The 23,420-nt window shown below is 43.5% G+C and overlaps 1 protein-coding gene and 1 pseudogene across 1 annotated transcript; both read right to left on the bottom strand.

Moving 5' to 3' along the window:
• Positions 1-2,489: 2,489 nt before the first annotated feature.
• Positions 2,490-8,175, bottom strand: LOC124670984 (annotated as a pseudogene).
• A 470-nt stretch (positions 8,176-8,645) lies between these two features.
• Positions 8,646-11,640, bottom strand: LOC124675947 (peptidyl-tRNA hydrolase 2, mitochondrial-like). Its single transcript, XM_047212035.1, has 7 exons — positions 11,234-11,640; positions 11,064-11,122; positions 9,980-10,039; positions 9,784-9,853; positions 9,228-9,297; positions 9,104-9,130; positions 8,646-9,015 (listed from the first exon to the last, which is right to left on the bottom strand). The coding sequence occupies exons 1-7, from the start codon at positions 11,612-11,614 to the stop codon at positions 8,966-8,968; spliced, it is 717 nt and encodes a 238-aa protein (XP_047067991.1). The 5' UTR covers positions 11,615-11,640; the 3' UTR covers positions 8,646-8,965.
• Between the last annotated feature and the right edge of the window lie 11,780 nt (positions 11,641-23,420).

Here is a 23,420-nt window from a genome sequence, read left to right as displayed (position 1 = left end):
ATAGACTTATTTCTTACCATCAATCAGCCTTCATTAGGGGAAGGTTTATTTTAGAAAGTGTGGTCACTTCACATGAGGTTATTCATGAAGTGCATAGGAATAAAGATAAAGGGTTAGTTTTAAAACTTGACTATGAGAAGGCATATGACAAAGTTAACCTAGATTTCCTGTATGAGGTTTTGGAACTCAGAGGCTTCAACCCCACCTTTATTAGGTTTATTAAACAAATCACTCAAGGAGGGTCTGTTGGGTAAAAGTTAATGACATTGAGGGGGATTTTTTCTTGACTGGCAAAGGTTTAAGACAGGGGGACCCCATTGCCCCTCTCTTATTCAATTGCATTGTAGATGTTTTCTCAAGGATGTTAGTTAAAGGAACAGAAGGTGGTTTAATTAGTGGGCTCTGTCCCAATTTCTTACCTGGAGGGATTGTAAGTCTTCAATATGCTGATGATACTCTTTTGTTCCTTAAAAATGATCAGAGAGTTGCTTTGAATTTAAGATGGATTCTTACCTGTTTTGAGCAAATTTCTGGCATGAGGGTTAAATTTCATAAAAGTGAACTTATCCCTATTAACATGGATGCTAGTGAAACCCAACCTTTCCTGGATATTTTCCAATGTGTCATGGGAGGTTTTCCTGTTAAGTATCTTGGTATTCCTTTGCATTATGATGGATTGAGAAGAGAGGATTTGCAACCTCTCATCGAAAACATTCTTAAAAGAATTACTGGCTGGAGGGGGAAGCTTCTGTCCTCTGCAGCCAAGAGAATTCTCATTCAGTCTTGTTTAGCTAGTATCCCCATTTATCTGCTTTCCTTCTTTAAATTCCCAAAGTGGGCTCTACATCTGATTGATTCACAGATGGCCAACTTTATGTGGAATGATGAAGAAGGCAACCATAAAATTCACTTAGCTAATTGGCCCTCCATCTGCATGAAAAAGGAGTTTGGAGGTTTAGGTATTCCAAATCTTCAAGATCTAAACATTTGTTTGATTGGGTCTTGGATTAAGAGATACATTCAGGGTGAAGGGGCTCTATGGAGAAGAGTTCTAGATGCTAAATATAATACTAGGAATCCAAACATTCTATCCTGTCATGATATTCAGCCTTCCACCTTCTGGAAAGGTGTTATGTGGGCTTCTAAAGCTGTGAAGTTTGCATATAAGTGGCATGTAGGGAATGGTAAATCCATAAAATTCTGGGAAGACATTTGGTTTGGTAATTCTCCTTTGGCTACCCAATTCTGGGATATGTATTTTGTTTCTAACCAACAGAACAAAACCATCTCTGATATCTGGGATGGTCAGGAGATTAGAGGTACTTTTAGGAGAACCTTCACTGATGACATGATCGTCCAGTGGTTTGAGCTGCTAGAGATTGCTAAGACTATATCTTTCTCTCAAGAGGAAGACCAGTTGATCTGGCAATACACCTCTTCTGGGATTTATTCATCTAGCTCTCTGTATGCTATTATTAACTTTAGAGGTGTTATTCCAGTTTATTTACCTGCTGTTTGGAAATTGAAAATCCCTCCTAGGATCCAAGTTTCTTATGGTTGTTTTCTCAGAATAAGATCATGACTAGGGATAATCCGAGAGCTAGATGTATTCCTAAACCCATGAACTGTGAGATGTGCTCTGAATTTGAATCAGTTCACCATCTCATGTTTGAATGTATTGTGGCTAGATCTATTTGGAACTTGTTTGAAGAGATTTTTGAAGTGCATGTTACTAACTTTGAATCAATTGCTTCTAAATGGCTTTGTAACAAAAAGTTCATGCACTTTAATGTAGCTTCTTCAGCTGTTCTGTGGAGTTTATGGCTTAATAGAAATAGTCTGGTGTTTAACAAAACCACTTGGATTAATGTGAAACAGGTGTGGCGAAGGGTCCTCTTCCTCCTTCGGGACTGGTTGAAACCTTTCAAAGAGCTAGAATCTGGAGAAAACGGTCGATTCATGGACCTGCTCGCTAACCGCTTTAAGAGCTCCTCTCTCGCCTCCCAGTGGGGTGAGATGTCCCTCCTTCGACTGGGTCTCTTCCTGGAACTCAAACTTTGATGGCAGGGCGTCGCTGGCCTACCTCCTGGACAATCCTGGTGACTCCCACAAGATTCATGTGGTCACCTGATCGAGACTGAGAAGATGAGGTGGTCTCAAGAGGGCGCCAAAAAAGAAAAGCTGGAGAAATTGGGAGCTATGCTGGCAGGCTCATACTTATCGTTTCTGTAATGGTTTTAGCTATCGTATGCTCTTAGCGTGTGCTTTGTTATCCTTAGAACTTGTTCCAGGATTTTGCTGGTATTTCGGAGTTGGTTGGGATGGCAGCCAATCTCCCCAGCAAAAAGCCCTGCTCCTTATTTTCGCTTGTGTGTGGCTTCCTTTTTCAATGAAAAAATGGAGCTGGGGGGAGACCCCTGTTGATCTAAAAAAAATATTCTTGCCACTACTACTTCCTCTTCTCGAGCTACGGCCTACTTCTCTTTATTTTAATCCTCTCCACCCTCCTCACTTTCATCCTGCCAAACAAAATTAAACACCAGGAACTATATTCAGCTGCCTCTAGCATATAAAGAAAACTGAGATGGAATCAACTGGAGGAGATTTATTTATATCAGACAGAGGCAATTGAACTATATATTACCTGCAGATTTGGCTCGATCTTTGTATCCATCTTGTAGGGTTTGCTTGTGTAAGACAGGTACATTCTATTGTTGTCATCATCTCGCATAAGCCTCGACATGCTCGGATATGGCTAAACTTGTCCCACTCAGGGCCGATTCTCCCGCCGCCATGGAAGTGAGTATCTCCGCTCTGCAGTCCAGCGAGCAAATAGCTTGGCTTGACGGTACTGCAGTAAAGTGGGAGTTCTTTCTCTCCATAGCACAGCTAAAGTTCGCGGAGTGCAGTCATCTCCTGCAGCGACTCGAGCTTTTCGCAGCAGCCGATCTCAAGCTTTTCCAACTTGGGAAAATTGGAGATCCTAGTCAGCTCCGGTAAGTCATACGGAGTCAAGCTCAACTACAGAAGCGAAGTTCTCAATAGATTCGAGGCGCTGGAGTTTGTATAAGGTTAATGTTTTCAAATAATTTGCATGGAAAGCAATGCCAGGAGGAATACACCTCAATTTGCAATCTTCAATATGGAGCTTTTCCAATAGGGGCATAGCTTGCATTTCCTCTTCCCATTCCCACTCCTCACATTCCAATAGTTCAGATAAGATCATTTCGTGCAGTCTTGGAAACATAGCTGCCGGCTGCGATGAAGTATGGTGACGTTGCCCGTAGGACTGCACGAATTCAGGGCCAACACGCTTTATTGCTGGAGCACAACTGACCTTCAGAAACTCCAAGCATGGGAGCTGACACAGACCATTAGGCAGTTGGGTACAGAAAACCAGGTTATCTATCATTAGTATCTTCAAGCTCTTGAGGGGCGCCGGTGCTGTCGACATTATCCATCTTGGGATCTGCCGCCCAAAATATCCATCTATGTGAATATCTTCTATACAAGAAGGAGGACAGAGCTCATCAAACACCTCTTCCAAGCATTCCTTGATCCTTCTCGCAGGCTCCATCTTTGACCAGTCCATCATCCTCGAGTCTAGTGCTACAAGTGTAAGCTCATCACAGAAAGATTCACCTTCGCACCAAGCCTAACCTTTGTCGCGAATGAGGCGTTAGATACATTCTCCAGGCCCACTAATCCAATGGCCCTAAGCTCGGAAAGAGGCCCAAGCTCTTCCAAACTGCACCAATCACCATCCATGTGGGCAAAAAACCCATATAGTGTCCTCAAATTTGTTAGAGCACGAAAATCCCTAGGCATACTTTTTACACATGTGCGGTCAATGTCAAGATATCGCAGTTCTCGTAACTTTACAATACTATCAGGAAGTTTCACAATATTCTTACAGCCATCAAGACTAATGTGTTGCAAGAATTTCATCTCGTGAAGGTTCTCTGGCAGGATTTCTATATCATTGCATTCTCCTACTGTCAAATACCTCAAGTGTTTGAGCTGACACAGGGATTCAACCAATAAGCCAAAATTTGATGATTCTACATGTAGAGTCCGTAGACTAGAAAAGGTAACCAAGGAATCACCAGGCTGAATCTTCAAGTTCCCAATCAATATTATGGATCTTAGTGATTTCTGCTCTTGTAAATTTCTCCATTCAAATTCATCTGATTCTACTCCCTGGGTTTTTATAGATAACCTAAGAAACCTTTGCAAACTATGTTTACTAACAGCTTCTCCATTGTGAGCTACTAGTGCTTCATCTTTAGTCATAAAGTGAGCAAATGAACAAACAACATCATGCATGTTGCAAATATATTGGCCGACACATGATGTATCCAACTCTATGAGGTTCCTCGATATTAGCTCTTTATAGTACTCGCTTCCTAATTCCTCCAATATATCAGAGTCCCCATGAATAAACCCTTCAGCAATCCACATGCTAACAAGTTGCATATTATCTAATTGCTTGTTTTTAGGCTTAAGCGAGAAGTGCAGAAAGCATTGCTTTAAACAAGGAGACAAGTCCTCATAGCTAAGATATATTGCATAGTTTAGCTCTTCCGGCATCCGAGATACTGACCATATAGCATCATGTAGAACCTTTTCCCAATCACGCCATTCTTTCTCCTTCTGACATAAGAGTCCTCCCATCACTTTTATGGCAAGGGGTAACCCATCACATTTTTCTATAATTTGCAGTCCAATATCCTTTAGCATATCAATCGCAGGATCACTTTTCTCCGTTCCGAGTACCTGCAAGTAGAGATGTTTAGTGGCTATTAGACGGTCTACTTAATCAACTGAGTTGCCATGCAAAATTGTAAAATTATCCACTGAATATAAATGAATTTGTAGCTGCCTCCTTCTCTATCTTTTTACCACATAAAAATGATCTGACTAGCTAGTTATCTCAGCACATATTAGAGAATTGGATACTGAAACAGCCGTGCAAGTAATTAATTCAGAATTCAGTTAGGGGATAGTTTAGTTATCTGGAGAACTAACTAGAACTTAAGGTGTACAGCTATTAAAAATGAAAATTCATCAAGTTTACTGTGGTGGTTATACAAGCAGTTAGTGTGGTGTAGACATTTGCTTCTGTCTGCCTATTTAAATGGGTATGTTCATCAAACAACAGTGGACACACATAGTAACGCATTAAACTGTAGGAGAAATTAAGGCGTAAGCATTGAGAGTGCACCTTCCGTCCCGGTTCATAGGGCTTACGCGTATTTCTAGGTTGTAAATTTGATAAACATAATATAAAATATATATTATAAAATATATATCATTAGAAAGCTTAGATGCTATACTATTTAATGATACAATTCTTGTATTGTTCAATTGATATTATGTTGATCAAATTAATAACCTAGGTATATGTGCAAGCCCTATGAACTGAAATAGAGGTAGTACATCAAGTATCATGATGTCCCTTGTTAGCTTATGAACAGATTACTATTCACTTGAAATAGAGTGGAGGTTACTAGTAGTTACTCAGTCACCTGCTTTGTGAGCAACAACCAGCCATCTTCATGCCCTAATTTGCTGACATGGTGATACGGTTGCACTGCTCTCATGCCTCGTGCAACTGCATCATATCTGGTGGTGATGAGGACTCGGCTACCAGCGGCGCCGTGGCTAAAAGGAGCGCTTAGCAGGTTGTTCCATACACTGATATCCCACATGTCATCCAACACAAGAAAGAACTTCTTGTCCCTGATGACACTCACAAGTTCCGGCCCAAGTACAGCTTTATCTTGAGAGATTCTTACTGATTCGGGAATTTTTCCGTCGGCAGCAGTGATGATGGCCGTCCTCAGTAGCTCAACCCCATTGAACTCCTGTGTGATACTCAACCATATCTTCTTGGTGAATTTGCCTTGGATGACCTCGTCGTTGAAGATCTTCTTGCTGAGGATGGTCTTGCCGATCCCACCAACACCAACAATGGCAACCACCCTGCGGCTATCGCTCTTGTCAGTGACCTCCTTTGTGAGCAGCTGGACAAGCGCTCTTGTGTCGTCTTCAATCTTCTCTCCAACCACGGCCGACCGCTCCAGCAACGGATCGGTCTTGCGATCAACAAGCAGAGGGCGGGCCGTCTTCCGGTCTTGGTAGAGTTCCAGCTTGATAAAACTGAAACTACGAGCCCTCTTGGAGAGTCCATCCAGCTTCTCGTTGAGCGCTTGGATGCGGCTGCCAATGTTGTGGGCATGGAGAGGATTTTTTTTTTTTTTTTGAAGCAAACCACGTATTTCATTCATGTAAACAGAAGAAGCACATTACAACACACGCGGTCACGCTCTGGAAGATACCAAAGGGACACGTCACCCAGAACAATTACACAAAAGACCCTGAACAAAAATATGCAAAACAGCCCTTGAAGGATCTTCTGTGCGCCATCAACTCCATCCATCTTCCACCTCCGCCGTCGCCGGAGAGCTGGGAGGAAGACCCGCTGAACAAGACCTGGAGGAGCGCCATCGGAGTCAAGCTCCTTTGTGGACCTCAAAAAGAGCTCACCGCGAACGGCAAGCACACCTCCTCTGTGGATCGTCGGCCGGGAAACCATCCCGCACCCAAATCCAGGTCTCAGCCCGGCCATCTTCCGTCGAACAAGTCGAGGAAGAAAGCCAAAGCCACCACCTGCCATCCTCTTCCGGAAGCCCAGGATCCTTGTCCTCTGGTACACGCCGACGTCAAACGTCGACCAACTCCGGTACAAAGCTTCCCACGTACCTCGAACGTGTCGGAGTAGACGTCGTCGGGGAAGGAGCGGAGCAGGAAGCACAAAAGGCCAGGGCGTCGTCGTCGCCGCTACCCCGACGCCACCGCCCAGCAGCCAGAAGCACACGCCCAGATCCACCGAGGGAAATAGAGCGGCGCAGCCACCGGCCCCCAGATGCGTGGTCGATGGTCGAGAAGACCACCTCCCCAAGCCAAAATCTGGAGCCGATTTATTGAAGACCGCCACCATGGTTGGCAGAGCAAGAACGGCGGCGAGCCATATCCTAAGAAAGTAAACTAAACCTAGTCTACTTCTATACAGATCCGCACGGTGGATCCGGCAGCCCCTCACCCACCGGCGAGCACAAAGCTCGCGGAGGAGAGGAGCCACCAGATCCACCGCCGGCAGACCGGTCGCCTCTGAAGTCTCCCTTTTGAGCAGAGAAAGGGGAAAGAGAAGAGAGCGACTCTAGCTATCAGGTGGCATGGAGAGGATTACGCATGCAGAAGAGCAGGGGGTTAAGGCACCCCATGTCCTTGGATGGACCCTGCTCCATGACCTTGAGCTGACATAGGTCGAGGATGTTGGTGACTTCGTACATTGTGTGCTTCAGTTCCACTACCCAACCCTGCACACGCTCGTCGGTGATGTTCCTCCTTTCGGCATCTGAAAGGAATTTCTTGAGGTCCGTGAGCGTGAGACTCAGTTTGTCGATCTTGCTGGAAACCCCGATCAGCTTGGCCACCTCTTCTTTGGCCATGTCGGCGATCATATTGACGACATAGGATGTCAAAGCCGACAAAACCCCCTCCATTTGCTGCAGAAAACAAGCATGCAAATAAATTATTTGTTGGTACTACCTTTAACACCAACAATCCCATGATAAAAATCTGTCCATGGTATATGCCAACCATGGAAACTAAGGATAATCAATTCAATCACCACTCACCAGAGACTAGCATTTTATAAAGAAACAATAAAACAGAGCTATATATATGCAACAGAGGACATCATCCCATTTGGAGAGAAAATCAGCTACGACGGAACGGAAAATCAAGCTATAGTTTTCAGTGGTGGAGCTGAAATCAGTTATACCTTGAGGTTGAATCAGCTAGAGAGATGAGAGATCGATCTCCCTTGTCCTTGCTTAGAGCAACTAGCTCTCCCTGGTCTTCAAGAAGTAGCCAGCGAGTGAGAGACCCTTGTCCAACAGCTGCAAGTGATTCAGATCTAGTCAGGTAGTACTATATCTCAAGCAATCATCAGCACCATCCCTTGTGGAATAAAGGTCCAGCTGGGGAATATTAGTCAGTTATGGAAGCAATTAAAGTTTAATCTTACTTTACCTTAATTTTCTCGGGCGTGCACGTGCCCCTCAACCAAGTCCAGGAAGAAGCTGAAGGTGCCGACGCCGACAAGGATTGAGTGCGGGGCTTCATCTTATTCTTAGCCGGCGGCGCCAGCGACGAACTTTAGTTCTTTTTCTTGTGATGAAGAGAAGGCAACGAACTCTAGTGTGTGTGAGGGAGAGATGGGCCGGACTCGGGCTGAAACATCTTGGGCCATATCAGGCTCGCGCTTCATCCTTTGGTTTCGTCTGTGCTCGTTTTGATTAGTTTTTTTTTAACAATCTTTGAGAGCTCACCAGCCTCCTCTGATCATGGGTATCTTCTCTGGCAGGTTGTATGATCAGCAGACAAAAACAAATTGGTTTCTTGCAGGTTCGTTCTTAATTGATGATGTATTTTTACACTGCATTGTATGTTCGTATTTCTGTTTCATCATTCAAAATTTCACCATTATCAATCATGCCAAAGAACATATAATTTCATTGTTATATAGCTAGACTTATAAGCGATGATTGACCTTTGGAATGAACTAACTAGTCCTATATGTATGATATTCGTACCATAATCAAGCATAACTATGATTTTTCATGGAAGGGAAACATAAAAATTATCCTATTCATATATGTAACCAGTGGATTTGCTGAAATCTCATCTTAAAAGACAACAGTTGATACAACTCCATACAAGTAAAAGTGGACACAACCTTCTTCCAAACAAACCCAGGAAAAACGACATCAAGTTAACCAATGAAGCCAAAAGCTTCATTCTTCAGCACGAGATCACTGGAAATGCAAGACCACGGTAGATTGCAAAGTCGCAGCACTGCTCTGTGAACCCCGTGTTTGAGAATGTTGAAGTGGTGTTACAAGAGCTTCAGACCACCAGTAACATCGTCAACCATGTCAGCCGGCCCTACAATAGAATCAGCAACGATACATTAGTTCACTAGAGTCCCCGTGTACTGATAAACATGATACTGAAATGCATTCATGTTACTTACCAAGAATAGCCATGACTGTTCTTGAATCTACAGGATTGCAATGCAAGAAAATCAATCACAAGCCTAAGCAGAGAGAATTAAATTGCATCTTGACAATTGTACAATTGAAGACTAGAGAACTCACTTGGTGCAATCTGTGTTCTTCCAGCATCAATGGTAATGTGAGTTGGCAGATTCAAGGATTTTGCTCTCCCCTGTACCCAAAAGTGAATTTAAATTTCATGGGAACTAGAAGAGTTAATCGTCAGAAAAGCAAAATTATGGCAAATGATAAGCATGTCTAAGAAAAAATATGAACTTAACTTCTGTTTTAAATACAGTAAGGGGTAAAATAAAAGATTTCTCTAAAAGGAGAACAAAAGAGTATAAGGCCAAGTAAAAAATCAAATGTTTCATTTTCTAAGAAAAGGGGAAGGAACAAAGTTATTGGAGTAGTTTAGGAAGGAGATTCTCCAACAAAATGCCTAGTGTTTTTAGACAGAAATATATTAGATAATAATACCTTATCAGGCAACTGTTTGGAAAGGATATTTAAGTTACTAATCACTATGACTGATAGGAACAAAATATTTAATTGCTGTTTCGAACATGTTTTTTTCTGTGTTACTATCTGTTAATACCCCAAGGTAATTTCAAGATTAATGAGCTAGTGCTCGACAAGGCAGAATATTTATATTTACTTGTAAAACAAGCATATCTTCCTCGCTTTCTACTTTCACAACCACCTTCACTTGCCCACACCTCTCCCACCTGCAAAACATAAACATTAAAATAAATGAAATTTGGTTTCATTTTTATTATCTCTGTGACAGACTAATATATCTGATTATACAAAATATGAGCAGCAGAAAGTATTTATTGATCATTTAACAATACCTTCGTAATGACTTTGGTGCTCTCTGTTGGAGTTTCTTAAACAAGCCCAGTGTTGCATGGCTGAGCAAACAGAAAGAGGAAATAAATAGCATAATAAGCCAACACAACTCCCATGAAAACATAACAAATACATGCAAAATAAAAACATCATAACTAATCCATTTCTGAGAACGCTTATGCACTTAGAAGCAAAGATAAACATGGTTTCGTGATTGGCATGCTATGTTCCACAGCTCCTTGACAATATGCATGTAAACATGATTAGCCTAATACAAGTTCTGCAGCAGGCCTATCATTGTTCAAAGATATTGAAACGTCTTGCAGAATACAAGCAACCACCTGGTAATAGACTGTTAGATTGATTTCTTGTTCTAGTTAGTACAATTAGGATCGAGGAATGTCATCATAATGGTGAACAAAGCATTAAGTTTGGTAACTACATTTTCCTTCACTGTCTTAAGGAGCTCGGGTGGAAAATCTATTGGCTGGTTGACATGGTAACAAAGAGAAACATTTGGACATCGCAACTCGCAATAAATGTTCCCACGGTTATTTGGCAGAACGGAGTATGAATGTGAGGAAAGTTGTCCTTGATGAAGAAACCTTGCTGGTGCAACTGTTGTGGCAAATGCTAATACCATGTTTTTTTCCCCCAAGACAATAGACAGATCCTAATTTTGAATAAGGTGAGGCCAGCACCGGGTTTTATCAGACAAAAACAAATAGTCGTTCACGATACTATGGCTGTAGGGTATATCTGAAGGACATGACACCTACTATTTGAAACCAGTGGTGTATAGAACACTGGCAGGAAGATAGATTCAGGTCACAATGTCACATGGCACTGGCATGACCAGTTTGTGATTGCAGTTGCATTTTCATTCCTGACAGACACATATATGACATAAATAGGATGGCAAAATCATTTTAGCCCAATATTGCGAAGATGAACATGCTTAACTTTAGATCGACTCTTAACCACACGATACACTGACTATTCCAACCCTCTGCATGAACATCGGTTTCTTACCTAAAGTTTGTTTTCAAAATGAGAAATCCTGATGAGTAAAAAAAAAAGTGTTACCTGCATTGGGCGGCGATTTTGCCCTTACCCATCTTCAGGTCGTTTCTGACCACTAGCACCTACACCACGGAAACAAACCCGACGGAATCAGTCTCCCTTTCTCTCCCCCGCATCAAATCAAAACACTTAACAAACCGAGTAAACGGAGCACTTCACCCCAAGGGCAATACCATTTTGAAATCCTCAATTATCTTGGCGAGGTTCTCGATCTCCAGGGGTGCTTTGGCGGTCTGGGCCTGCGCCCTCTCGGCCTCCCTGGCAGAGTCGGACTTGGTGACCACGTTCCTGGACCAGAAGAGCAGCCTGAGCCCGGTCCGCTTCCGCTTGGCCGCTCGCTTGGCGCGGCCGGAGTTTTCGTCATCATCTTCCTCCGAGTCTTCCTCGGAATCGTCGTCACCGGAAGCGGGGGCGGGGGCGGCGTGGAGGGGGAGGCGGGCGAGCGCGAGGAGGTAGCCGAGGGCGAAGCAGCCGGCGGCGCCCGCGATGGCTGTGGCGGCTCCGGGGAAGGAGGTGGCCATGGGGAGGGAGAGGACGGAGGCGGTGGCGCCCATCGGGGTCGCCGTCGCCGGTGGCGGCGGCGGCGGCGGCGGGAGAGGTAGCTGGGGAGAAGAGGAGTGGGAGGTCGGTTTGGGTTCCGTGGGGTTTGGGGATTGGTGGTTTAGGGGTGGTGATTATGACATGTGGGACCCACAGTTCAGTGGGACACTGCGTTGCTATGCTCTCGTGGCCGCCCGGGTTTGGTGAACGCGTCGCGTTGGTACGGTCGTCCAATTGGAATTCACCGTTCGACGTTCATTTTGGTCGCCTTTGGTAACGTGGTCTCGTCTCGCTTGCATCCATCCAGCAATTTTTGGACTGTTTGATTGGTTAGAGTATCTCCAGCCGTTGATGCTCTCTATAGCCAAATCCGGCGCTAAATAGCGTTAGATTGGATAAAACTTTCGACCGGAGAGCGCTGAAGTTTCAGCCGTCTCCTCGGTAGACATCCGGTGTTCGACGTTTTTCAGAAATAAACGTCCCTGGCTGCCAAATATCCAACAAAGTTCGACGAATTTGACCAAATTTACCAACATTTGACTAATTTTTACAAATAAACGTTACAGTTCAACAAAAAAAGCAAATAAATTGACAAATTTTCAAACAAATCAAATGGAAACTAGTTGGTGTTGCCTCGAAGCGTCCATATGTGCTCCACCAGATCATCCTACAGCTGTTGATGCATTGTGGACTCTCGAATCTCCTAACGCAACCCATGATATCGGCACCTAGTGATTAGGCTATGCAAGAGGATCCTCTTTGTCATATGGTGCAGCATGTTCGCTCAGAGGACCCAGATACTTTCGCTCATTCTCGATAATCATGTTATGTAAGCACACACAACAGTTTATCACCTCCCACATCTAATCTTTGGACCAAGTCAAAGCGGGGAACCGGACTACAGCAAATCTCTGCTAGAGGACACCAAATGCACGCTCGACGTCCTTTCGGCAACCTTCTTGTTCTTTGACAAACTCCAACTCCTTCGGGAGGACGAGGCCTGAGATATTCTTACAAATGTTGCCCACTTTGCATAGATACCATCTGGAAGATAGTATCCCTTGTTGTACTGCCGGTCATTGATCACAAAGTTAACCGGGGAAGCATGATCCTCAACAAGCTTGGAGAAGATCGGCGAGCACTGCAAGTCGTTGATGTCGTTGTTGGATCCCGACATACCAAATAAGGAGTGCCAAATCTAGAGATCATGGGTAGCCACTGCCTCAAGTATCACAGTGCAGCCTTTTTTGTGACCCTTGTACATTCCCTGCCAGGAAAACGGATAGTTCTTCTATTTTCAATGCATGCAGTCAATACTTCCAAGCATCCCTGGAAATCCTCGGGCTTCATTGACATCGAGGATCTTAGCAGTGTCTTCGACAATGGGAGATCTCAAGTAGATGTCCCCTGTCAACACCCGGATTTTTAAGTCCAGATGCCTATTATGCCATCCATCGCAATCTCAGGAATATTGCTTTTTCGAGACATAATAGATTGATATCACAGAACATCATTCATTACAAACCATAATAGTCTTACATCAAAGGATCACATGATCCAGTCTTACAACATAGGTTGATCTAATGATCAATTACAAAACATGCAGCGGAAGAAACGTAGTAGCGGTCCATCTGTTCCACGGCAACTTTTGACGTCAGGAGGTAGTCCTAGTTATCGTAGACGTTATGCTGTCCATCTTCCTGATACTGCTGCTCTTCTTCATAGTCTGGCCATTTGAATAGCTAGGAACACAACCATGAGTACTTTAAAGTACGCGCAAACTAATACTAGTGTAAGAACTATCGACAATGGTAAGGGTGTTCTAAGCTCTAGGTTTATTTGCATAAAGCCAATTTTATTTCATAAGCACTTAGTAGTAAAAGTCTCTTTATTTGCCTAACTAACTCAAGTGGGAATATTAGTGTCATTCCCACAACTCTGTTGTAATCAAGTCAAATTCACCTTTAAAGTTCAAGTCATAAGTCACCAGTCATATGTCACATTTTTTAAATTGTTAGATGACGGAACAGTATGGCCTTTCCAATCGTCCATAACCGTGGACACGGCTATTCGAATAGGTTTACACTCTGCAGAGGTTGTACACTTGTGCCACAACATTTGATTGCATCCGTCAGGGATAGCCCTGAATAATCATACTCAGTTTGCGGATCATCAACCATAACCTTTCACTTACATACCCTAGTATAGGCACCTCTCCCCATGAGCTTGGCCTCCCAGCCATGGCAAACCGCCATCCTGGGAACTGCATAGGGCTTGGGTCGGACATTCACCTCATTTCACGTCATTTCACTTTCAACGGAGGAAGCCTCGGCATAACCCCTATGACGCTTGTTTAGAGGGAACCCATACTAAAGCACATAAATTTCCAGTTAAGCCCTACCCATAATCAGGTATTGTGGGGGTACTCTAAAATTGGAATGGTATCTCATCCGAACCCAACCATAATTTTTTGTCAAAGAGTCACCTTGTCATTCAAAGATCACATTTACCTTCAAAACTTTCAATAGAATGAATCATCATTCCAAGGTTTTCAAAATCATTTGCTTCACAAGTTCCCATCTAGAGTAGTCAATTTTAGTTTTAGCATTAGCAACTAGTCATGAGGGGTGCTAACTAACTTGTAGCTCTCTAGGCTAACTTTGATGCTCTTGTAATACCTCTTGTACACAAATTCACTACAACAAGTAAACCTTGGCAAATCAAAGTAAAGTTAAAGCAAGATAAAACTTGGGTTTGGATGAATGACTTTAAATACCAATACTAGTGCCATAGTCTCTTGCACTAGTAACTTGGCAATAGTAGAACTTGCATTGGTAATAGCTTGCAATAATCTAGCTTGCCTTGGATGGTGTAGTGATCAAAATTTTCTTCTTCTTCGTAGACGTCTTCCTCCTCGTAGCACTCAGTACTAGCGTCTAAAAATGAATACGAGGTACACAATCACCAAACAAATACTTAAATAGACTAGTAACCATAATGGTTCACACAAGATGACCTATTATCATCACAAACATCCATACTAGGGTTTTACTTTTGTTTCCTTTGAAAGTAATTTCCTCTCATTGAGTATTACTAAGATTTAATATCCTCAATTAATAAGTATGAGATCATGTTGACCAAAGTCAATACTTCATATTTACCATTTGGGAAAATGATTTAAATGAGATAAAATATCTCATACCATTTAATCATTACTATTTTAGAGAAGGATTTAATATTCTCAAGTAATAACATATGGGGGCATGAAGACTAATGTCATCACCTCACATTGAATTACTTAGAAAAAGGGTTTAAATGAGATGCTACATCTCATAGAATTTAAATACTATTTTTGAAATAATTTAAATGAGCTATAAATGACTACATAGCCATTATTTGAATCTAACCCATGATCATATGAAACAACCATGTCATATTTTTGTATAAACTATTAGAGTTTCTGAAATGTGAATTATGATAATTGGAATCACCTCAAAATTCATTATGGTGATTTTTAATCATTGTTTGAATTTGAAAAAGGCATTGTCTTGTTATTTTTACTACATGAGTTCTACAATGAATCTAGATTTGAGACCAGTGTAGTTGGATAGAGAATTTCATAAGCTTTCCAACAATATAAAATTCATCAAATTTGGCTTAGTAGATTTTGTTCTATTTAATTTTGCATCAAGCACCAGTATTGAATTCAAACTAAATCGATTAATTCAAATTTGAATTGTTGGGCTCGCGCGGGGAAACTACACGGCCAAAGAGAAAAAGCAAAACGGGCCGGCCCAACTGCGCGTCTCGCACGCAGCAGCCTGCCTGACACTGGGTCCCACATGTCAGTGTGCCTTAAAACACCGAAACGGTACGCGCGCTGAGATCCGTTGGATTAGACAGAGATCGGACGGGTGAGGTGTGTCGTCGTCGACGGCGAGCGCAAGGGTTACTGGCGGCGAGCCTAGGGGGTCGGAGGGTCACCTGGTCTCCGGCGAGGCTTGGCGTCGGCGGCGATCGACGTGGAAGACGATGGCGAGGCTCCTGGTACCGGCGGCTGCTCCTGGGACGGCGTCAATCGACGGCGAGCTTGCAGGGTGCTGGCGGGGCTCCGGCGACAAATTGGAGCGGCTCCGGCAAGAATGTGGACGGGGAGATGGTCGAGGAGGCTCAGTGAGGAAAGGGGAGCGAGCTGGTGTGAAGAATGGAGGTTGGGGCGTCCTCCTTTTATAGCGGGCGAGGTGCTGCGGCACGGCATGGCGGGTCGTCCATGGCGACGACGTTCTGGGCGGCGAGGGGGCAAGGTAAGGACGCATGACTGTTCGTGAGGTTAGGGCGGGCACGACGCGCGTCATGGCGTTGAAAATGGTGGACGGGGGAGTGCGGGCGACGTCGTCGTCCTCGCAGCACCGGGGCGGAGAGCGTCGACGGTGACGACAGCGACAGTGCACGCGCGTGCCAATGGGGATGCCTGGGAGGTAGGTGGTGACGTACTGAGCGCGTGGGAGAAAGGAGAGGGCGAGGCGAGCGCGGAGTCAACGGGACGAGGCGGTGTACTGGCGCGTCCAGAGCGTGTCCATGCGCGCTCTGGCACGTCTGTGCGTGTCTGGGCGCATCGCATTCCAGGCGTTGTCGTGCTCTTCCTCGGCCAGGTAGGGTACATGCGTGCTCAGCAGAGAGAGAGGAAGCTCAAGGACATGATGAGATCACCGAGATGGGAGAGGAGAAGAGTTGGCATGATGCCACGGCATGGTGGTGTCCTTGATAATTTCATGCATGATCATTGGTCTCTTATGCTTGGCATTGTTTACTGGGTGCAAGAGTAAGCTGGTGATGACCTAGGCTTGATGGTTGAGGCTCAAACATGCTGGATAAAATAGTGTTGGGAGTTGGCAGATTGGTGCACACCATGTGTGACAAAGGATTAACTTGTCAATGCCTACAGATTGTAGACTAGGGTTTTGCTAGAAGTAGAGGGCAAGTAGATCTCGAAGGTTTAGGCGAAAAGTACTCGGCGATTATGAAAACTAGGGTTGTGTTGACAGTAGATTCGATTCCTTTCTTTGTCCCTCGACTCCCCCTTATATAGGAGGTGGAGCCGAGGGTTTCGTATTGCACAAGTTACGTAGTCCGGGATGGTTTCTAACTCATCCCGCCAGATTACAAATAACTCTTCCTATTACAACTCTATGTTTCCTTAGTATATCTTGGGCTCCCGAATCTTCTTATTCTTCGGATGATGGGCCTTCAGTAAATCCCGGGTACCATCTATGGCAGGCCCATTGGGGATGCCTATGTCAATGTGTTCGATGAAATGGCCGCAAGAAATGTATTTTTGATTTTGACAAACTTTTGTAGGGGTGTGATCCAAATAATGTTTGGCACCTCCTGATGGTGTTGGTTTGAAATTTGAAGAAGGTTTGGTAAAAATCAAAAGTGGGATGATCTATAGTCTGATTCAAAGTTGCTTCATGGCATTTAATTTATAAGAATTTGAAAATGAATCAACCATGTTGGTCAACACCAAAAGTGTTCACCTTGATGAGGTCTTGGATGAGGTGCAAAGAGTTGGGAGAGTTTAGTTTAAAAATTTCTTAATACAGGGGCTCAAAGTGGGGATCATGTTAAAATTGTCACATATGACCATTATCATATGTGAGTTGGTTTTGCTATTTATTTTGCTTTGTTTTGCACTTCCTTGATTCAAATGTGAGTATTTTGAGTTTAGTAACCTTTCTAAACCATTGACACAAATTAAAATGGCCTAGGTTAAAGTTTTGCAAAAATGGCCATAAGCTCATATGTGGATTTCATGTTTTTATTTTATTTTCTTTTTCTTTGACCAAAGGTCATTGTTTTGGGTTCAATGAGTGCTAGGTTAAGTTTACTAATGGTTTCCAACCATTTTGGTAAAGTAAATATGGCATAGTTCATTATTTGCAAATATGGCTATTTGCTCTCATATGCCTTTTTCTTTTATTTTACTTTTCTTGTGCTTTGTTTCTTTTTGACTTCAAAGAGCAAGGTTTAGGGTTTAGGAGCATTGTTAATCAACTTCAAACAATCATCATAGCAAGATCACAACATATAGGCATGAGCACTATGCACACCATATAACGCAATTAAAGTTTTTGTTGGTTCCAAATTTTGGAAAAAAGGAATTTGTCTTCTTCATTGTTTTTGGAAATTTGGGATGTTACAAACCTTCCCCCTTAAATAAAATCTCGTCCCGAGATTTAAGAAAAGTTAGGAACATATGAGAGATTGGGAAATTAGGAAAACATACTCTGCATGGCATTGGGTGCTTCCTGGGCTTCGGTTGCACTCATGCGGTAGTAACGACCGTTGCGGTTTTTCGGGTTCCTTCCAGTTGAGACACGGCGCTGTTGCTGAGCAGGTGCAGCGGTATTGGGGGCAGTCTTGACAAGCTTCTTGGGGCACTCATTGGAGTAGTGACCCACAACTACACATTCCCACTCTTTTTTTTTCTTTTATTGTTTTTTTTGTTCTATTTTTCTTTTTACGTTTTTCAAAAGCTGATTCTTTTTAGACTTGATTTTTTAAAATTATTCTAGTTTTTCCAGAAATTTAAATATTTTCAATATTTGAACATTTTTCATATTGGAATTTCTTTCAAATTGGAACGAATTTTAAATAAGAACAAATTTTAAATTGGAACAAAAAGATTCCAAATTTATTATTTTTTATATATGAAGAATTTTCAAATTTGAACAATGTTTATACTTGAACAATTTTCGCATTTGAACATTTTTTCTACTTATCAATTTTCGAATTTGATTTTTTCTCAAATATTTGAGATAAAACATTTTAAATTTAAAAATATATTTAAATTTTAAGAATTAAATATTAAGAACGAAAAAAGAAACAGAAAAAGATAAAAAACAGAAAAAGAAAAAGAAACAGAAAAGAAAAGAAAAAACAGTAGTAAAAAAGAAACAGAAATGAAAAAATACAGAACAGAAAAAATGACTCAAAAAATAAGAAAACGGCCAACTGGCGCAACACCCGAACTGGGCCAACACTTACCGCGCGCGGGGGTTTGCGGCGCGCGGTACGCGCCGACCTGGTCGGTGTATAGGAAATCCGGACCAGCTCTCCCATAATGTTTTTCTGGGTCCGCCAGTGAGGCAGCCTTAGGTCGATCGAGTTTGAGATCAAACTGCTCCTTATCCAGCCCTACGGACAAGGGTTATATGCGGAAATCCTATTTCCCGCGGCGGGGCGGATTAATGCCCGCCAGCGTGGGAAAGCGAGCAGGCTGCGGCCCATCTTGCTTTTTCTTTTGTTTTGGCTGGTTTGATGGTTTTCTGTTGGGTTTTTTTGCTTTCTGTTTTTTCCGGTTTTCGGGTTTTCCTTTTTCATTTTTGAAAATATTTTTCTAATTCGAGCAAATTTCAAATTTAGGCAAATTTAAAATTCGAGAAAATTTTAAATTGAATCAAATTTGAAATTCGAGCAGTTTCTGAATTGGAGCAAATTTTAAAGTTTTGGTCGGTTCTGCTCATATTTTATTTTTACCTGGTTTTAAAATTTGTTCAAAATTTGTTCAAAATTTGTTCGGTTTTGAATTCTGTTTGTTCACCCGAGGGGAAGGCTATGGTAGCCTAGTACCGTGCCGGCATTGAGCGAAACTTGCTACACAAAGACTGACAATTCAAGGCATAGTCCATTGTTCAGTTGTAGTCAAGCGTAGCACCTTGCCTAAGTGGAAGTTCAACTTAACAGCCTCCACCGAAGTGCGGTATATTAAACAAGTGAATGGAACTAATGAGTCATCTCGATGTGCATATGAGATCCGGTGGGGGATTGTTGAATGTAGATGGGCTGCAGCCCAGCAAGGCAGCCCATGTAGTCTACAATTCCCGAAATCTCAAGGCCCATCACGTTGGCAGCTTGGGACAGCCTTGGGGGACAAAGTTTAGTCCCACATTGCTAGTTGGAAGAGAGTTGGAGCGGTATATAAGGGCTGCTGTTCTAGTCATTCCAAGTGAGTGAGAATAGAAGGAGCCCTCGCGCACTCCTCCTCCTCCGCCCGCCCCGCCTCGTCTCGTCTCGTCACGCACGTCGCGTTTCGTGACTCGAGTTCGAGTTCGAGACACACTCAAGGAAGCCTAAATTTTTTGCTTGGTGCACCAACTGAGTTGGGTACGTGTCGACCTGCATGTGCATGCTCGCCGCGTGTCCCTGGCTTCCTACGCGTGTCAACGCGGTTGGCTCTCCTCCCAGGCTATACCAAGAGACGGATCAGATCTGGAGTCATACACACTACAGTTCATCTCTCTCACGAAGAAGTTCCTTTTGCTGTGCTACTCTCTAGTCCTCCCCATCCCGGCGACTGCGTGCACAGCCGTCCGGGAGAGCAGGCCTCCGAAACTCCGTCCGTTGAGATACTGCACCGGGAGACGGGCGATAAGGTTTTTGGGGAGCGTCTCGGCGCGACTGCTCGCTACTGTTGGTGCTCTTCTTCAACGAATCGGCTGCTTCATCGACAGATCCGACTACACCATGGGCGACATCAACAATACCCATGGTGGTGGTGGTGGTGCTGCTGGTGCGACCTTCCCGGTCGCGATGTACGTGCTTTTCCTCTCCTACCTTGCACTGCTACTTGTTCCATGTTCAGATCTGGTGCATGTGCTTAGTCTGATGTGTGTGGTTAAGTATGCTTGTGCATCTGTAATGTTGCTTTCGGTAATTAATCTCATACGGAAATTGCCTAATAATCCAACACTGTTTAAGTTCGAAAAAAGTGTTTGCATCCGTTTGGGAGCCAAGGTTTGATCCCTTGTTTCTGACAGGGAGGGGAGGAGCTGAGGCAACTGCGTTGTGTCTAACTTGTTGTACCGAAGCGAAAGAAGAGTTTATGATGTGGCCGGCCCATTCGGGATTGGCTTCAGGCGACGCACGGCTTCGACGCTGAAAGATCGAGATGTCGCCTAGAGGGGGGGTGAATAGGCAATTACAAACTCTTTCGGATTTGTCTTGTAAGAATGCGGAATTAAACTATCGTTTAGTTTACAAGCACAAACCCTAGATATGATAAGCTCAACTAGGTATAACAATAACAACTAGAGCTAAGCAAGATAGGCACAAGATATATGTAGCACAAGTGATACCAAGATATATATATACTTCAAGCACGATGGCTATCACAAGGAAAGAGAGCTCGGGTATAGAAATAATCGAGGCACGCGGAGACGAGGATGTATTCCCGTGTTCCCTTGCTTTGCAACAAGGTACGTCACGTTTGGAGGAGTGGAGGTCCCACGAAGGATTCCCGCGCCACGAAGGCTCACCCTATTCTCCGAACCACACCCACGAAGGATAATGGCCCTTTCCTTATGGTTAGCTTTTCCTCCGCTCCGGAGATGGCAAGCTCCACAACCACTTCACAAGCTCCACGAAGGAGAAGCCCGGGCCTCTTCACAATCTTCTTGAAGAGATCACCGGAGCACAAACCTCCAAGCCAACTAGGAGGTCACCCTCCAAGAGTAACAAGCTCACGGTCTCTCACTCGAACAAATCGTGGTGGAGAGCTCAACACTATGCAATGATGCAAAGCAAGAACACCGGAGGTGTTCAAGTCCTTCACACTCAAATCCCACCAAAGCAACGAATGCTAGGATGAGATTGGAGAGGAAGAACAAGGGGGAAAGTCAACAAAAGACTCCAAGATCTAGATCCCAAGAGTTCCCCTCACTTAGAGAAGAAATGGATTGGTGGAAGTGTAGATCTAGATCTCCTCTCTTAGATCCCTCAAGAATGAGCAAGAATCATGGGGGGAATCAAGAGAGAGAGCAAGTTCTTCAAAGGCAACAATGGAGGAGAGAGAAAATAAGAACTAACTCAGCCCAAGGTGGAAGAAGGGCTATTTATAGCCCAAGAGCAAATATAACCGTTGGGGAAAAGTTGGGCTGAGTCGACCAGCGGAGAGGCCGGTCAACCGGACTCGGGACCGGGTCGTCCGGCTCAGACCCGGCCGGACCGGGCCACTGACCGGGCCATCCGGTCCACAGACCGGTCGACCGGGCTAGTGACCGGACCAAGCTGAAAAGCTTACTGGATAGTGCCCGGATGGCACCGGTCCAGGGGCCGGTTTGAAACCGGGCCATCCGGTCAGACGGCCGGTCACGCCAGGCTAGAAACCGGGTCAGCAGGAAAACATGTTTTACTAAAACTGTGATAACTTTTATGTCCGGACCCCGATTGACATGAAACCAATTTTGTTGGAAAGATAACGACGAATAGAACCCCAACAAAAACTGGAAATATGGAGACTCCTCACAGGATATTTTTAGATGTTTTTAGAGAGGGAGTCTCCCACCGTCAAGAAACGGTGAAGACGTCCAAACTCGAAAACGCAATAGAAGATGCATGCGGATTCCGTTTTCGATGAACTTGGGCTTGTTGTAAAGCTAGCAACAAGCTCAAGAACCTCACACAGAGAAACACCAAGAAGCAATAAGTATATGCAAAGTATGCAAAGGGTTGAGCTCCCTAAGACGATGTGATCAAGTTACCCAACCGAAAGCCCCTCTTAATAGTGCGGCTATCTATCCTATAATCCGGTCTCCCATCAACCACCTTGAGACCGGTAAAAGGAAAACCTATCAAGGTCATACCTGTGCCTTGCGTATCCCGCTTGATCTTGATGATAACTCTTCAAGCTCTACACAAGCCGGAATGCCTTACTTGATCATCGTTGCTTCGTGAAGACTCGCAAATGCTCCCCCATACACCATGATGGGAAAGCTTCATTGATGCACATCTTCATATGTCCAATGTCACCAAATGGACGGCAAGTTTCAAGCATGTGATCCACTTGAGATGCTCATCTTGAACTTGCACGACTCAACCTTGTATCTTCTAACCGATGATCTTGATGCCAATACACAAGGTATATCTTTATCTTCATGGCATCCATACTTGAATCCAACATATGGAGTACAAGTAGTACCTATGGAATATTCCTTCATATAAACTCAATGAAAACATTAGTCCATAGGGGTTGTCATTAATTACCAAAACCACACATAGGGGCAATATACCCTTACAGACGCGCTAACGAGCGGGGAGTAGGGAACCCTGGTTACGTGGGGAAATCCTATACATCTCCCAGCAGCGGAAAGCGAGCACGCATGGAGGTTAAGTTGGGCAGCGGCCCATATAATGTGTTCTGGGTTTTTCCGGTTTTAGTATCTTTCTAGAATATTTTGGTCTGTTTTTTTGTTCGGTTTTCACTGGTTCCTGCCTTTTTCCGTTTTCCTTCTTTTCTTTTTACTTTTTTAATCTCAAATTCAAGCAAATTTTAAACGCAAGTAAATTTTAAATTCGAGCAAATTTCAATTTCGTGCAATTTTTGCTCAGCTTCAAAATTTGTTGGAAATTATTTTTGCTCAAATTCGAATTTTGTTCATATTATTTTTTGCTCAGATTCAAATTTTGTTTAATATCCAATTTTGTTTAGATTCGAAATTTGTTGAAAATAAAAAAAATTCAGATTCAGAACTTGAATTTTTTGCTTAGATTTAAAATCTGTTTAAATTTAAATTTGTTCAGTTTAAAAAAAAATTGATGCAAATTGTGCGGAGACAGTGGTTCAAACCCTGGTCTTTGCCATATTCAAGCTGAGCTCTAACCACTGGGATATAATGCAAGATCATGTTGAAAGACAGAGAAATGCCTTCTTAGTTTCGGCGAACAAGTAATTAAATGGGCCGGCCCACTTGCGGTCGCCTTCAGGCGATGCCTACAAACGCACGCTAATGAGCGGTGGGTAGGCGCTCCCGTTACGTGCCA

Source organism: Lolium rigidum, chromosome 7 (assembly GCF_022539505.1).
Source record: "Lolium rigidum isolate FL_2022 chromosome 7, APGP_CSIRO_Lrig_0.1, whole genome shotgun sequence".
Lineage (NCBI taxonomy): Eukaryota > Viridiplantae > Streptophyta > Magnoliopsida > Poales > Poaceae > Lolium > Lolium rigidum.
The sequence above is the reverse complement of the archived record's forward strand: the minus strand, read 5'-3'. Positions and strand labels throughout refer to the sequence as shown.

Coding starts and splice junctions, on each gene's coding strand:
- LOC124675947 (XM_047212035.1), bottom strand. CDS start 11,614: ATGGGCGCCACCGCCTCCGTCCTCTCCCTCCCCATGGCCACCTCCTTC. Junction 10,040..11,063: donor AAAATCGCCGCCCAATGCAG/GTAACACTTTTT, acceptor CTGTTTGCTCAG/CCATGCAACACTGGGCTTGT. Junction 9,854..9,979: donor GCACCAAAGTCATTACGAAG/GTATTGTTAAAT, acceptor TATGTTTTGCAG/GTGGGAGAGGTGTGGGCAAG.